Raw genomic sequence first — 16418 nt, forward strand, 5'->3', positions numbered from 1 at the left:
AACCTGGCTCGGAGATAACGGTGGAAATGGAGCGGATGTTCCTGGAGTTCCCCTGTTTCCATGGTGACCGCAAACACAACAGCAGCGCCCCGAGCCACGGCCTCAGGTTTCAGGGGCTGAAAAACATCCCAGCGGGGACGGGGATCCAGGGGCCGGATCCCCGTCCGTCCAGAACCCCGGTTCTTCACCTCTGGACGGGTTCTTGCTCTGTGTGTGTGTGTGTGTGTGTGTGTGTGTGTTCACAGTCAGTTCAACAAGTTGATTTCAAAATGGCCGCCGGTTCTCCGAGGCCCACGTTGACTCCCCTGCAGTTTTCACTCAGGAAATAGTTTTTTTTCGGGCCGGGAGGCGATGAAGACGCAGCTGCGAGCGATTATCAACAAATAATAGACGTGCCGTAACAACTGTGGACGGGTTCCACATCCCCGCTGTCAGAACTTTGCGGGATCAGAGCTGCTTCCTCTGTGTGAGCGCTGGCCACAGTGCAATAAAGTAGTAATAAAACAGTAAAAAAAGACTCTGGGGTTTCCGACGCGCCAGCGTGCTCGTCGTTCCGCACGCCGGCTTTTTATTTCCTTGCAGTTGGCCTGGCGTGCGACCCGTCCGCCGCGGCTAGCAGCCGCTATTAGCCGTTAGCAAACACTTCATGGAAGCTAAACTGGAACCCGGAAGCCCCGTGGATCACGAGGGGAACTCGTTCCGGAGCGGAACGCCGCTTTAGCCGCAAAAGCTAACGCTGTTTCCAGTCTTCACACACTCTGACTGACCACGGGGGCGGAGCCAATCGCAGCCGTCACTGAGGCGAGAGGCGGGGTTTAGCCCTCCTGGGTCAGCTGTCAATCATCCAACCGTTCAGCCTCTCATCCGCACCTACGGACCTTTTAGAGTCCTCAATGAATCTTCAAGGGCCGAGGCAACATTGAGAGAAGCGTGCGGAGATGTTTGACACCTCATTGGTCCACAGAGATGTCATCATCTCCGTCCAATCACATTCCACCGCCCTGGCTCCGCCCCCTCAGACTCACGCCGCCGTCGTCACGGGATCTGGCCCTGATGTGTCACACGCTCATGTCTCATTGGCCAACGTGGTGCTTGACGTGCAGCACAGCTTTGCTTTACACACACACACACACACACACACACACAGATTGATATGTAATCACATTCTCATGTCTTGCGGCCACTCGCTCCTACGTCAATACACTAATCACTTTATATGAATAGAAGCTTGCGTGTGTGTGTATGTGTATGTGTGTGTGTGTGTGTGTGTGTGTGTGTGTATACTATAGCTCATTGTATTCGAATGAGGAGGAACAAGAGTGTTCTCCAGAAAAAGATATCCCCTTTTTATTCTAAAAAAAATGAAAACAGACCAGCTTATTAACAATTAATTGTCTCTCTTGCTATATTTATATAGTTATAACTGATTAGAGATGTTTATAACTTAAAATAAAGTTATTCCAAACCAGAACCAGCCCGGTCCTCTAAGATGACTCCTGAAATATTATTTCTGGAATCACCCTTCAAAAAAAATTGTGTTTTTTTTGAAAGGTCAGCTAAGAGTGTCATAATTTAAAAAAAAAAACAAAAAAAAAACAAGCCTTAAAATACTTGCATTTTACTTTTAAATAAATAAACACTTGTGACGGAATAGTTAATAGACAAACTGCTGACAGGTATTCCAGTATAATAAAGTAGTAACAACAACAATAAGCAGTTATTGATGGGTGTTTATTAAATAAGTGGGAAAACTTTTCTCTGTGACTGAGGCTTTTATTTTTTTAAATCCTGAGAGGCTGGAAGAGGCCGTCCTCCCTCCCTCCCTCCCTTCCTCCCTCTCTCTCTCTAACGCTGTCCCTCCTCCTGCGTCCCTCTGAGGACGCCGTCAGTCCCAGCGTGAAAACACGCCGGCGCCTGTGTGGGATTAACTGAACGCTCCGGACCTTCACGACTCCCTGCAGGTTCTGGATTATTAACCTGAAGCGGCGAAGTCGGGCCGAGGAGATAGATCACGCACGGAGCCACGTACTATGAAGGGGGGGGGGAGAAGTGTGTGTGTGTGTGTGTGTGTGGGTGCGTGCGTGTATGTGTGTGTGGGTGGCCCGGACACACACACTCACACACACGCCGCGTGTTTTTTTCCGTGACAGTTCTTGACTGAGCGAGCCCGAGCTCGCCGCCGCCGAACTCCACCCCGGATGGCTCGCATTTCTGAGTGTGTGTGTGCAGATAACGGCAGGTGCTGACGTAACACACACACACACACACACACACACACACACACACACACAGAAGCACGCGCCGGTCATTCCTTCACGCATACTGCCACTGCCTCCATGGGACGGCGTTCATGTGGCGGGCCGGCGAGGGCCGCGGCGTTGGCGTGAGCGGATGCAGTCGGCGGGATTATCGCAGATTACAGCGGAGCACTCTGTCCCGGGACAGGCAATGAAGAGGAGGAAGGAGAGAGCCGGAGCGCCGCACCTTCGACTCCAGTAAGAACCCCCGCATGAAGGCGTGAGCCACCGGCCGGCTCGGAATTATAATCCCGTTCTAATCCCGGTCTAAAGCGGTCCGGCGCCGCTTTTAGAGATTCAGATTCAGGCCGTTCTCCTTCCCCTCGGAAGTGGAGGCGCCGAACTCTGAGGAAGGCGAGTTCGACGGCGTGCTCGGATCGCCGTAATCCCGACGCGCAGGAAGGAAACGGACCAATCGGCTGGCCTCGGCGGCAGGCGTGCGGTTCCCGCCAGGGGCCAGCAGGGGGCGCCGCCGCAAACTCTCAGACAACCGGTAAAAATGGTAAATTTTAAAATACTCGGTACTTCAGATGGAGTAGAAGTATCTCAGTACTTGTCTATTATTGTCAAAATGTGGTAATATTTGGTTATTAATGTGGTTTTAACGACCAAAGTTATTTTATTCAGCGGCGCGGCAGATTATGGATCGACTCAGGCGTCCAGATTGAGCGACTGTCAATTTTGGTCGTGTCTGTTTTCTCTTTTTCTCTCGGCCGACACAGGAAGTGGTCGTTTTATCGATAAAACCATCCACGGGGGAAGTTATTGATGATTGTAAAATATGATTTAATTAAAATGCGAGTGCGTGCCAGGTGACAGTACTACTGCAGTAACACGTTAATCCCAGTTAAATCTTCCCCTTGGCCGGATTAGCAAACAAACTCGGGGATTAAAAAAAAAAAAAAAAAATCAACCCCCTGCGGCCACAGGAGGGCGCCAGAGAGGCCCCGCCCCCAACGCCGTCCGTGCGACCTCCTGACTTTCATTTCTTCTCGTCCGCTTCGGGGATTTAATCTGGTGGGCGGAGTCACGCCGGCGCCGCCTCCTCCACGATGGACGCTCTGGGTTTATATTTATCTCGGGTTATTTCGCCTCCGATCCCTAAAAGCTGGCGAGCGGCACAGGCGCACTTTAGAGGACACACACACACACACACACACACACACACACACGGGGGAGACATAGTGAACGTGGGTCAGTGAGGCCGAGGCGGGACGGAAACCCGAGAGTTCTCGTCGGAGCGTTCTGTCGGGGCCCGAGGGACGACCTTCGTCCATTGTGTTGTTCTGGATGGGCGTCGCCAGGGGCAACAGGCTGGTCAGTCACAAGCCCCGCCCCCCCGGAGAACCTGGCTTTTGTCCTGGTCTTAGCTGGGATATATTGTCCGCCGCGGTCCAGAAGAACCCTGGCCGTCTTGGAAGTGGACGGTTGTCATGGCAACGCATTGTTCTCAACGTAAACTTTAACACGTTTCCAAGAATTCTTGTTGAAACACAACGAGAGAGAGGACTTCCTTCCTGGAGCAGTCCTTCAGGTTCTCCATGTTCTCCTGCCTGAGTTCTGGAGCTTCTCCTTGTTCTCCAACCTGGATTCTCCATCCATGTTCTCCTTCATTTGTTCTCCAGGTTCTCCCCTAGTTCTCCATGTTCTCCTGCTCGGGTTCTCCATGTTCTTTATGTTCTCCAGCCTGGGTTCTCCTTCCATGTTCTCCAGCTCTGGGTCCTCCAGGTTCTCTCCTTGTTCTACTATCCAGGTTCTTCATCCATGTTCTCCTGCCTGGGTTCTCCTTTCATGTTCTCCACCTCTGGATCTTCCAGGTTCTCTCCTTGTTCTCTTGCCCCAGGTTCTCCATGTTCTCCTGCTTCGGTTCTCCAGGTTCTCCTGCCAGTGTTCTCCAAGTTCTTTATATTCTCCAGCCTGGGTTCTCCTTCCATGTTCTCCTGCCTGAGTTCTGGAGCTTCTCCTTGTTCTCCAGCCTGGGTCCTCCTTCCATGTTCTCCAGCTCTGGGTCCTCCAGGTTCTCTCCTTGTTCTACTATCCAGGTTCTTCATCCATGTTCTCCTGCCTGGGTTCTCCAGGTTCTCCGTCTTCCTCCCACGGCCTCCAAAACCTTGGTCATCTCCATTGAAGACCCCAAAGAGTCCATGGGGTGTGAATGAGAGGGTGACTTTTCGTTTGATTGACAGCTTCATTAGCCCCGCCCCTTCGGTCTTAACATCTGTAACAGACATGGTCAATAACACACACACACACACACACACACACACACACACACACACTTGTCCGGGGCAAACTCATGGTCTCCCCCCCTCCCTCCTTGCGCCCCCCCTTTTCCCTCCCCATCCTCTGTTGGCAGAATCTGGTCGCCGGCTCAGCTGCGTTGCCACGGCAACAGCAGCCTCCTCCAGCACCTGCTGTCCCCCACTTCCTTTCATCCCTCCGTCGTTCAGCCCCCTGCCGCCGCCGCCGCCGCCACGGCGGCCCGCCCCCTGTCCTCCTCCTCCTCCTCCCCCTCCCTCTGCGGCGCCGACGGCCCGCTGTCCGCCCCCGTTCACCAGCGAGGAAACCCCTTCCTGTGGAGGTAAGACCATCCGTGTGTCTGACCTTTGACCTTGAACGTTCGGGCGCGCCCTCCCATCCAAGCGGTCGCTTCGGTTCGCCGGCCGGAATTTCCCAGGCGTCCGTGAGCGCATCGCAGTTTGACTCAACGTCAGGCGCTCGCCACTTCCTGTTTCCTGTCCTTTCAAAATAAAAGCGGCGGTGACGGCGAGTCAGCCCAGCAGCAGTACAGTTGTCATTGAAAGGTGTGTGTGTGTGTGTGTGTGAGGCGATGAAGAGCGTCGTCACAACCACAGAAGAAGAAGAGTTAGCAGGAGGGAGGAGGGAGGCGCCGGATGAGAGAGAGGGAAAGAGAGAGAGAGCGAGGGAGGAGACGCAGCTCAAACACCAGCGTCGCTCGCACACTCGTCGTCGCCGCGGTGACAGGTGGACTCGTGTCGTTTTTTTTTTTTTGTTTTTTTTTTTCCTCCCCCCCCCTCGCCGCCGCCGTAGCGATGGAAGCATCCGGGCGCTAGCAGCATGTCGGATTCCTTCTGGACCGTGCTCTCCAATTTCTCCCTGCCCGAGAGGAGCATGCTGAGGAGGTCCAAGAGGTACAACGCCGTGCTCCTCTTCTTCACGCCAGACGACTCCTGCCCTCAATATCTCAACATCTCCTTCCTCCTGCTGTCTTTTTCCTCTCTGCTCCTTTGCCATGTTTACTTTCCGCCTCTCCACCTTCCTCCCCTCCGCTCTCCCCGTCTCCCGTCGACGTGCTTCCTCATCTTCCTCGCCGTTTCTTTCCCATCCAGTCAAATGTATGTTGACCTCCTCCTCTTCCTCTTCCTCCTCTTCCTCCTCTTCCTCCTCTTCCTCCTCTTCCTCCCCCCGTCTTGTCAGTCAGGAGTGGCTCCTCCACAGGAAGGAGAAGCAGACGGTCTGTTTTTAGCGCTTTGAAGCCGCAGTCTTCCTCCTCCCTGTAATAACGGGTTGCTCTGCTCTTCGTCACGCCTCCTCCTCGGTGCGTTTCGTCTTGTCGGCGTGTTTAGGAGTGTGTGTGTGTGTGTGTGTGTGTGTGTGTGTGCAGGGGGAGGGCGGGGGGGTCCTCCTGCATGGCAACAAGCTCCGGTGGGTTTCTGGATTGAACTTTAATCAGGGTGAAGCGAGGATGAGGAAGGAGCCGCCGCGGATTAGAAAGTCCAGTAGTTGTTTGTGTTTGCGGCGCCCCCCGGTGGCCGGGTCGCCGACGGATTATTTGCCTCCTGAGATCTTTCTTCATCGCTCCCTGGGCTCGAACATCCAGGTGTGTGAGGACGTAGATGGCTCCGAGGAATGCCTCACAATCTTCGTCGTCCAGGAGGCTCCTCCCTGTAACAGGCTGTCAATCAAACTCCAAAACCTCCTTATAACATGTCAGTCAAACTAACATGCCTGTTACAGGCTGTCAATCAAACTAAGATACGCTTTAGAAGAAGGCTGTCAATCAAACTTAACACACCTCTGTAATAAGGCTGTCAACTAAACTCTAATATCCCCTTGTAACATGCCATTGAAACAAAAACCCTTCAGTTACAAGCTGTCAATCAAACTCTAATGCCCTCCCTGTAACCTGTTTACCAAACCAAACATACCCATCAAACCAGAACCCCCTTCTGAAATGGGCTGTCAATCAAATTCTAACACACCCCTGTAACAGTCTGTCAATTAAACTCTAACACGGCCTTGTTACAGCCGTCACACAAACTGTTATTCCCTCCTGTAACGTGTCAATCAAACTCTAGCCCCGCCCCTGTAACACGCTGTCAATCAAACTCTGGCCCCGCCCCTGTAACACGCTGTCAATCAAACTCTAGCCCCGCCCCTGTAACACGCTGTCAATCAAACTTCAGACCGCCCACCCAATCAGTGAGCTCTATCAACAGCATGGCGGCTAATCCATAAGTAACACAAGGAAATGGTGTGTGTTGTTGAAGCACACACACACACACACACACACACATGCTTGCAGAGGCTGCGGTGGGCAACACATTGATTTCCTGTGGCGACTGGAACCCCCTGACCCACATTATCAACATTATTGAAAGGACGACGGGGGATTGAGTTTTGGCAGTGGATCTCTTATCACACACGCTGTGTGTGCGTGTGTGTGTGTGTGTGTGTGTGTGTGTGTCTGTGTGTGTGTGTGTGTCAGAGGGCTTGTCGAACACCCACGCAGCTGTTTGCTCGCTGCCGGTTCTTTTATCTGCAGGTCTTATGAGTTTCTAGCCTCCAGCCTGGAACACATAAACACACACACTCTCTCTCTCTTTCTCTCTCACACACACACACACACACACACGAGTTGTTTTATTCTTTTATTTTTTTTTTAATAACAGCGTCTCGGTTTGCTGGCAGGAAGGAGGAGGAAACAACATGTAGAGCAGGTTTTCTGCAAGAAGGTCTGTTTTTGCCAATGATCCAGAAATGATTTATTGATTTCCCATCGGCAGATGGTTTTGCAGAATTAATTATTACACTGTTATTACACTTTTTCAAGCCTTATTGCAATAAACACGTTTGTGAGCGTCCCTTAATCCAGTGACGTTATCCAGCTGTGAGTTTTTAATTTAGAAAAGACATTACCCGTGAAAATAGAATTCAGCGAAATTATATCTATTAGTATCAGTATTATTATATAGGATAAGATTAATAGCTCGTCTTTCATGACGAGCTATCCGGTGTGACTTCAGCTCACGCAACAGGACAGGAAGTGGTTTTTGAAAGTTCCTCCCTTTCCATCATCACAACTCTTCATTTCCGTCACTACTTCTATGCGATGGCATCTGATTGGCATTAGCATTAGCTTTAGCATCAGCGGATGCTAAAGCACTGTGTGTCATTTGTGTATCAAAACGACAGTGTGTGAAAATTTGCATCAGGCGGCCCTGTGTTTGGTTCTCCGCGGGCTTCATCGTCCTCGTCATCTTCATCCTCGCCAGAGCCTGACGTCCTCCCTCCTCCTTCTCTCTCCTCCCAGCTGTCGGACCAGCAACAGGAAGAGTCTGATTGTGACCTCCAGCACCTCCCCGACCCTCCCCCGACCTCACTCCCCCCTGCACGGGCACACAGGTAACACACACACACACACACACACACACACACTGCCTGGGTTCTCCGTCGTCCTCCCGCGGTCTAAAAACAGTCAACGTCTTCATCAAATCCTCCAAATCATCTGTGGGTGTGAATGGGAGTGAATGGTTGCATGATTGACAGCTCCAAATTAAGCCCCGCCCCCATGCCTCAGTGCCAGCCGGGATTGGCTCCAGCCCCCGACCGTGCTTACTGTTAAAATGGAAAAAAGATGAACGTGTGTGTGTGTGTGTGTGTGTTCGTGTGTGTGTGTGTTCCTCTTCTGTGTCGCCATCTTTCTCCTGGCTGCTGTGTTGCCAAGACGACGGCCAAAGTAATCATTTTGATGGTGAAAGTTCAGAACGCATTTTATTGAATGTCCAGCACACGCACACACACACACACACACACACTCACACACACATGCAGAATCTGAACCATCATCTCTTCTCCCCGCCACCAGCAAGCCGTCATCAGGAAAAGGTCGGTGAACGTCAACTCTGACACCTGACACCTCCTTTCAAACATCTGTCATTTGGATTGGGGAGGCACACACACACACACACACACACACACACACACACACACACACACCCCCCTCTCGTCTCGTCAAGTTTCCTTTCCCTGATCGTGAGCCCAACGCCGGCGTCCCAGGAGACGCAGCGAGCGAGTAGAATCGTGGGGGGGGGGGGGGGGCTCATAGCAGATAGCACATTAGCATGTAGCAGCTAAGTTTTTTCATCTTTGCGAAAAGTAGGTCACTGAGTGATTGCAGCTGCGCTACCTGAAGAGAAGACGACTGACGGTGTGTGTGTGTGTGTGTGTGTCTGCGAGTGTGTGTGTGTGTATTGAGGACGCTTTTGTTCTGATTGGCAGTGATTTGCCTTAAAATAACAACATGGTGACACAAACAGCATGTCTTTTCATTTTTTTTTTTGTCACATATTTAAATCCAGTTTGAGGCTGATCCCTCAATTTTGCAGGAGGGAGAAGGACATAATAAGCAGGTAACTTCACCGTAATAACCGAAGGCTGTTGTTTCTCCTCCCTCTCAGGCACCAGCCCTCTGGACAGCCCTCGCAACTTCTCCCCGAACACCGCCGCTCATTTCTCCTTCGTCCCGGCCCGCAGGTGAGACCGCCGAATAGGAGGAGGAAGATGATGGCGTGAGAGACGATGAGGCGGAGGACGGAATCACTCTGACGCTCAAAGCGGGATTAATAAGCCTCTTCTCATCCCGAGTCCTCAGCTCAGACTAATTAGAGAGGAGTGTGTGAGTGTGTGCGTGCGTGTGCGCGTGCGCATGTTCTTTGTCCGAAGTCAAGTCGCAGTGTTTGTTTTTACAAAGGAAAATAAAAATGAATCAGATTATTGACCTGTTCACCCCCCCAAACATCAACCTAAATAATGAAACGTAATTTTTCGACCAGTCAGACAGAAAAGCGTAAAAGTGTCAAAGCCGCGTTGCGTTCCTACCTTGAATGATAGTGTTGCCATGGAAACGCCTTTTCGACGTCCCACCAAGACCTCAGGCGGTTTCCGTGGCGGCGGCGGCGGGCGTGATGCTAAGTGGCTCCCGCGGATGGCGTGATTAGCAGCTTGGCGGCCTGCGGTGACGCCCGGTGGAGGAGACCGGTACTGCGGCTTATCAAGCCGCATTTTCTCCTGACTTTCCGGAGAGGGAACATCCGGATGACGGATTTCATTTAGAGATTTTTTTTTTATTTTAGGATTATTATTTTTCCTGTCATTAATCTCAATCGTCTTATTTCGGCAAAAACCCAAAGTCTTAATCCCAGATTATAACGAGTCTAGGATTATCACAGGCTCTCAAACATAGAGTGTGTGTGTGTGTGTGTGTGTGTGTCACTCTGGAAACGCCAACCCGTCTCTTGTCTCTTTCACAGTCACGGACACCGAGCTGACAGGTAACCTCAGTTTTGACCTTTAACCTCCCACACTGTATGCCCCCCACCCTCCCACCTCCACCGCCACCCTGCATGGCTGAGCTCCAGTAAAAACAGCACGGCTCCTCAGCATCTTCCCTCACACACACACACACACACACACACACACACACACACACACACACACACACATGATGCTTGGCTGGAAAGCCCTCCTGGAGACAGAGGTGTAGAGTACATCCAGCAAGTAGACGGATCCCAGCGGCAAAGGTTCTCCACAGGTTCTTGGTGTCTATGTATGCTTATGTCAGTGATACGGAGCCACCAACTTCCACTCGGCTAAATCTGCTAGCATGTTTGAATGTTGCCTCTTCCATCTTGAGGATCCAGCTTCATTTCCCAGTTCCAATGCCCTAAAAGCTCACAGGAAACCCAGGTCAGGAACTCCTGCAGCCTCCAGGAGGCGACACCCCTGGGGGTCGCGGCCTACAGCGCAACTCGAGTCACCACCAAATCCCAGAAGTCCTTGGGTTCTCCTGCCCGTCTGTGTTCTCCCTCCTCTGTCTAACCTGCCTGCTGATGTTTGGCGGCGCTGCGTCCCGCCAAAATGGCTGCTGGCGTTTGTGTTCATGTCGGTGTCTGTTCGATGCCCCTCCTCCCACCAGTGATCTTCACACCTCTGTGTCCTGTGTGTCCTGCAGGACGGATGGCCGACGCTGGTCCTTGGCCTCGCTGCCGTCCTCCGGCTATGGAACCAACACCCCCAGCTCCACCGTCTCGGTAAATATCACTCCACCTGTCTCTGGTCGTCATCCCCTTCCCCACTGTGAAGCCTCTCCATCCTCTGTTCCCTCCTCTGCCTCCTGGCCCTCAACTCTGAACCTCCTCTGCTGCTCCTTCATCCTCCTCCTTACTGCCCTGATGCAGCCGGTTCACTCAGGCTCAGCATCTTGGAAGCCTCCGAGGTTCAGGACTACATAGTGACCTGTTAGCCCCTGGATTACCATGTCACCTGTTAGCTTCGGGACTACAAAGTTCCCGTTTACCTTACGACTACTAAGTGACCTACTTGTCTTAGGACTACAAAATGACCTGTGAACTTCATAGCTACAAAGTGATTCATTAATTTTGGGACCACAAAGTCACCATTTACTTTAGGACTACAAAGTGACCTTCTCGCTTCAGAACTTAAAAAGGACCCATGAGATCCAGGACTACAAAGTGACCTTTTAGCTTAAGGTTGCTAAAATGATCTGTTGGCTTTAGGAGTACAGAATGATCCGTTGGCTTCAGGACAAAAAAGTGACCTTCTAGCTTCAGGAACAACATAATGGTCTGTTAGCATCATGACTAAAAAGTGACCTGTTAGCATCAGGACTACATGACCTGTTAGTATCAGAAACCAAATAGTGCCAAAGCCCCCTAGAACCCAAACATGGTAGACCCCAAATAAGAGGTAACTTCTTGGGAACCTCGAAACTTTACCTTCCCAAACCTTGTACATCTCAAACCCTGTGGACCCCATCCCCTGTAGAACCCCCCCCAAAACCTTGTGGAACGCTAGCTTATCCAACGCAAAACCTAGCATCCTGCTAGCTCCTCCCCGGCAGCAGTAGCTCCAGTGCTGGTTGTAATCTGTGCTCCCTCTGTGCTCCTCCTCTCACAGTCCTCCTGTTCATCTCAGGAGAAGCTGCACCAGCTGCCCTTCCAGCCGACGCCCGATGAGCTGCACTTCCTCACCAAGCACTTCAGCTCGGAGAGCATCACGGACGAGGAGGGTCGCCGCTCCCCCGCCATGAGACCGCGCTCCCGCAGCCTCAGGTAGGACCTCCGCACCTGTCGCAGGTCCACCACGCACTCAAACACATGGAGGTGACGGCACCTCTGCTGGTTTAAGACGACCTCCATGTTACCTAGCGACAAAGGGTTCACACTTGCTCTTGGACTTGCTCATGTCGTGGTGAGTGTCATGATGGTGAGTTGGTGTTATGGTGCGCTGCTGCCCCCTGGTGGACAGCAGTGAGTACTGGCATGTTCAGCCCTTGTGGTCCTGGAATCCAGGACCAGGAGTCTCGACCAAAGGCCTGATTTTCGAGGCTTTTTGTTATTGTTCTTTTCATAAATGAATTTGCCGTTGCCCATTTATAGAAATGTTACTGTACTTTGTTATCCGGAGCTAGAAGTTCATAACTAAAGTTAACAGGTCACTTTGTAGTCTGGAAGCTAGCAGGTCATTCTGTAGTCCTGAAATTAGAGGGCCACTGTATCGTCCGAAAGCAAGAAGGTCACTTTTTAGCCCTGAAGCTAGCAAGTCATTCTGTAGCCCTGAAACTAGAAGGTCACCTCATGGTCCTAAAGCTAACCGGTCATTTTGTAGTTCTGGTGCTTATAGGTCACGTTTTAGTCTTGATGCTAAAAGATCATTCTGTAGCCCTAAAGCTAATGGGTCAGGTTGGGGTCTAGAAACTAGAAGGTCAGTTTGTGATAATGAAGCTAAAAGGTCTTTCTGTAGTCCTGAAACTAGGAGGTTCCCTTATATTCCCGAAGCTAATGAGTCATTTTGTAGTCCTGATGCTAAGAGGTCACTTTTAGTCTTGATGCTAACAGATCATTTTGTAGTCCTAAAGCCAACGGGTAACTTTGTAGTCATGAAACATGGAGGTCACTTTGTAGTCCTGATGCTAGCAGGTCAATTTGTCGTTCGGTGGAGGCTGAAAGGTGTCGCCTCATCCGTATCCTAGCAACCGAAGGCTCGCTGGTTGTGTCGGGGGGGATTGGAGTTGATAGACAGTGATTGGACACAAAGACCCTTCATCCTCCTCGAGTCATTCCAAGATCTGCCTCCAACTATTCCCTGATCTCCTGGGTTTCCTTCCCCTCCAAGGTAAACGTGAGCCAGAATTATTTCATCCCAACTCCAGCGCCTCTTTGTCTGGACTCATGTCAACTGCAGTTGATTTCTAGAACCTGACAATAATAAAAAGTCTTGATGGACTGTCAGATCCTCCCCCCCCCCGCAACTGTTTACCTGCAGACTCCCATCTTCATCCCCCTCCGATCTCTTTTCTCGGTCTTTCTATCCGCCTGTCAACATGTCACCCGCTTTAGCCTTTTATTTGCCGCCTCGCCGTCAGCCCCCCCTCTTCCACTTCCATCTTCCTCCTCGTCTTCATCTCCGTTTCTGCCGAGAGAGATTGAAGCCTTTCATCCTCTGGAGGTGAAAGACGGCAGGACGGAGATGTGGCGAGGGAAATCCGACCGGGGTCCCGCTGCTACTTCTGATTGATGCCGCATTCAGAGTGCGCGTGTGCACGTGTGTGCATGCACGTATGTGTGTTGTGTGTGTGTGCATAGCTGAACTGTTCCTGGTAAACAGCTGCGTTCTGGAGGCTGGAAGCCATGAAGTATTTTCTTTGTGAAAGGTGGTCTATTAATAAAGCAGGCCAACCCCCCTCACTCATACCCACATAAACCCTTTGACCACATGGACTCCTCAAGCGAGCATACAAGTTTGGGGTGAACCCAAACTCTGCTGCTTTCCACCACCAGATAGGTATCTGGGACGGGACATGTCTGTCCTCCAGGAGGAACCCCAAGTTCCTCTGGTTCCGTCACATGACCAGGTGGTACTCCCATGGCAAACAAGAGGAAGTGTCACATCCGTCGACTTCGAATTGGCTCTTCTCAGTTCTACAAGTCATGGCAAGAGGAACCGAGGAACGCTCTTGTTGGCCCGGTGGCCCCAGGACCTGAGGTCGCTGTGAAAGAAGAGCATGTTCGGTTAACGCTGAGCACTCCATCTCCTCATCTCCATGACCAATGGAGTCTTTTGTTTGGGACGCAAAGATGCCCAGGCTATGCTAGGCTAGGCTATGCTAACTCAGCATCCAGTCAGATGTTCTTGTATGCTAAGGGGGGTGACGGTCACGGGTGTGGACGGGGGACCCCAGAGGGGGCAGGAGAATGAAGAAGGAAGTTGACCAAGATGCTAATTGGACCTGGAAGGAGAAGAAGGAGGAAGTGACAATAATTTACTCCTCCCCACATTTGAGGACCTCGAAAAACTTTCTGTCCTCGCAGGACCTCCCCATCTTCTCCAGCCTGGTTTTTCTTCACATTCTCCCACCTGGGCTCTCCATGTTCTCCTGCCTGAGTTTTGTCTAGGTTCTCCATCTTCCTCCCAAAGTCCAAAAAGCCAGCAGGTCCATTGAAGACTCAAATATCCACGGTTGGATGATTGACAGTTGGTCTGCGGGTGAAGCCCCGCCCCCCTTCGCCAAGTCTAGCCAATGAGCGGACGAAGCTAGAAAGGAGGTTTAATCGATGCAAATGAATCCGCCTTAAAAGATGATCTTCGGTGAAGGTCGCCGTGGATCACCAGCATCACCAGCATCACCCGCTGGTCCAACACCCGTAATTACACAGTAATAAAACTCTTATTACACACTTATTATCGGCCCGAAACTTTCCCTCCCAATGGTTTGTCGGGGGCTTTGCAGAGATCTCTGCGGGGAACTTCACACACACACACTTCACACTGCAAAGCTGAAAGGTGTCTGCGGTGAACACACACACACACACACACACACACACACACACACACACCTCATCCACATTCAGCCCATCTCTCTGTCACGGTCAATTAGGCATCTCATTTCCCGAGTCGCCCGCCTCAGTTGTGAAGCGTCAATGTTATTTCTTCTCTTTCTCACACACACACACACACACACACACACACACACAGAGCTCACTGCCACCATCTGATTCACTGTCTCTTCTGATTTACTTCAATTACCCTCTCGGCCAATCAGCTCCCTCTCACTGAGCGGCTTTTTGTCACACGTGACATCACTTCGTTGCCGCGGGTGATGGGGCGATGGGGTGATGGATCTTGGGGGTCGGGGAGGGGGGGCGTCCATGTTTTAATCACGAAACACGTCGCGTAGGAAGTTTTGTCTCGGGTTCAACTTCCCAGTTTTCGTATCCCGTGGTAACGGGAGTCGTCTCCAAGGTCGTTTGTCGGCGTGCTGACAGACGGCGTGCGCGGGAAACGCCGCCGGCCTCCTTCCTCTCATTCTCCCTCTCTTTTTATTCCTTTAATTTCCCGTCGCGGCAGAAAGTCTAACGGCGTCCTAATTATCCTTTGTCTGGCCGGGGCTGCACTCCAGCCGTCCTGGGGATCCACGCCGACCTCTGAACGCTGAGCTGTATTCTAATAAAGCCCCCGAGCACACACACACACACACACACACACACACACACACACACACACACACACACACACACACGCGCGCGCAAAACTCTTTTGTGCAGGCGTCGTTTGATTGATTCAAAGGCAGAGGAAAAAAATTGACATAAGACGAGTTTAAAGATGAAGATGTCGAAGTGGCTGATGATTGACATCACCGTTTTACACACACACACACACACACACACACACACACACACGCGCGCGTGCGTGCGTGGGCAGTGTGTGTGTCCTGTCTTTGTCTGGAGGTCCGTGCAGGTGTTCTGGCCGGCCTGTAGAGGGCAGCACTGAGCCTTCACACGCTGCGGCTTTTCAAAGTAAAAGCGTTATAAAAGTTATTATAGTGCAGTTACTGTCATGATTATTGTTTCTTATCAGTAATAATAATTATTCGCATTATTTGTAGAGTGTTTAATGTTTTTATCTACATTTTACAATGTAGTTACTGTCACAATTACTTTTTACCATTTTTATTAACTTTATTATTATTATTTCTAGACTGGGTTATGATGTTATTTGGTAAAGATCAGCTGCAGTTCTTCAGGAACTTTATAAATATTTTACCACCAGTAAGTGTTGCGATTTGTTTTACGATTGACAATTTCATTAACGACAATAATGATGATAATCATTATGATAATAACAATTATTGATATTAATTCTCGAATGGTTGATAATGTCATTTGCTAGAAATTGGCTGCATTTCTTCAGGAATGTTAGGATTCATTTGATTTGATCACAACACTTTATTGAATTGAATAAATTACTTATTAGTGATAATGGTTTAAAATCAGACACCATAAGGTGTAATTAACATTTGTAAAAATTGCAATAATGATGATAAATTATAATAATAATAATAATAATAGCTAATTGTATTTATTTCATATGTATATTGAATGTAGTATTTCAATTTTTTTTTTTAAATGTTTTTTTTTTTGTTTTTTTTTTCCCTCATAAATGGTTTATGATGTCACTTGTTAAAGATGAGCTACATGTCAGGATTTCAAGATATGAAACAAAAGAAATGTGGAAAACGTGTGTGTGTGTGTGTGTGTGTGTGTGTGTGTGTGTGTGTGTGCGTGGGTGTGATAAACAGCCTCCATGACGTCCAGCTCTGTCTTATTAACCTGGTAATTGGACGGAGTTGAGACGGATGACTTAAAGCATTACCTCATCGCTCAGCATGAGTGCACGTGAGTGTGTGTGTGTGTGTGTGTGTGTGTGTGTGTGTGTGTGTAACGGTGACTCATACCTGCAGTGACATCTGGAGCTCTCACCTGCTGTCTGTTTATTGGAATTTGTAAATCCGTTCCTGAG

At 50.3% G+C, this 16418-nt stretch overlaps 1 protein-coding gene across 9 annotated transcripts in view; it reads left to right on the forward strand.

Annotated features, from left to right (window-relative positions):
* The window catches only part of mast2 (microtubule associated serine/threonine kinase 2), an 84358-nt gene that overhangs the window by 47428 nt on the left and 20512 nt on the right, over positions 1 to 16418 (forward strand). For 3 of the 9 annotated variants that reach the window (XM_086144078.1, XM_086144087.1, XM_086144154.1), the window contains 5 exons: positions 7852 to 7943; positions 8999 to 9074; positions 9851 to 9871; positions 10552 to 10630; positions 11517 to 11671. In XM_086144078.1, coding sequence (XP_086000204.1) covers positions 7852 to 7943; positions 8999 to 9074; positions 9851 to 9871; positions 10552 to 10630; positions 11517 to 11671 — 423 coding nt within the window. Of the gene's footprint in view, positions 1 to 2264; positions 2496 to 4653; positions 4879 to 7851; positions 7944 to 8998; positions 9075 to 9850; positions 9872 to 10551; positions 10631 to 11516; positions 11672 to 16418 lie in introns of those variants that run through there. The other 6 variants (XM_086144097.1, XM_086144119.1, XM_086144138.1 and 3 more) reach the window with 5 other exon arrangements.

The sequence above is a fragment of the Fistularia commersonii genome, chromosome 1 (genome assembly GCF_037954325.1).
Source record: "Fistularia commersonii isolate RoL2024-O1a breed Wild chromosome 1, RoL_Fcom_v1.0, whole genome shotgun sequence".
NCBI classification, from domain to species: domain Eukaryota; kingdom Metazoa; phylum Chordata; class Actinopteri; order Syngnathiformes; family Fistulariidae; genus Fistularia; species Fistularia commersonii.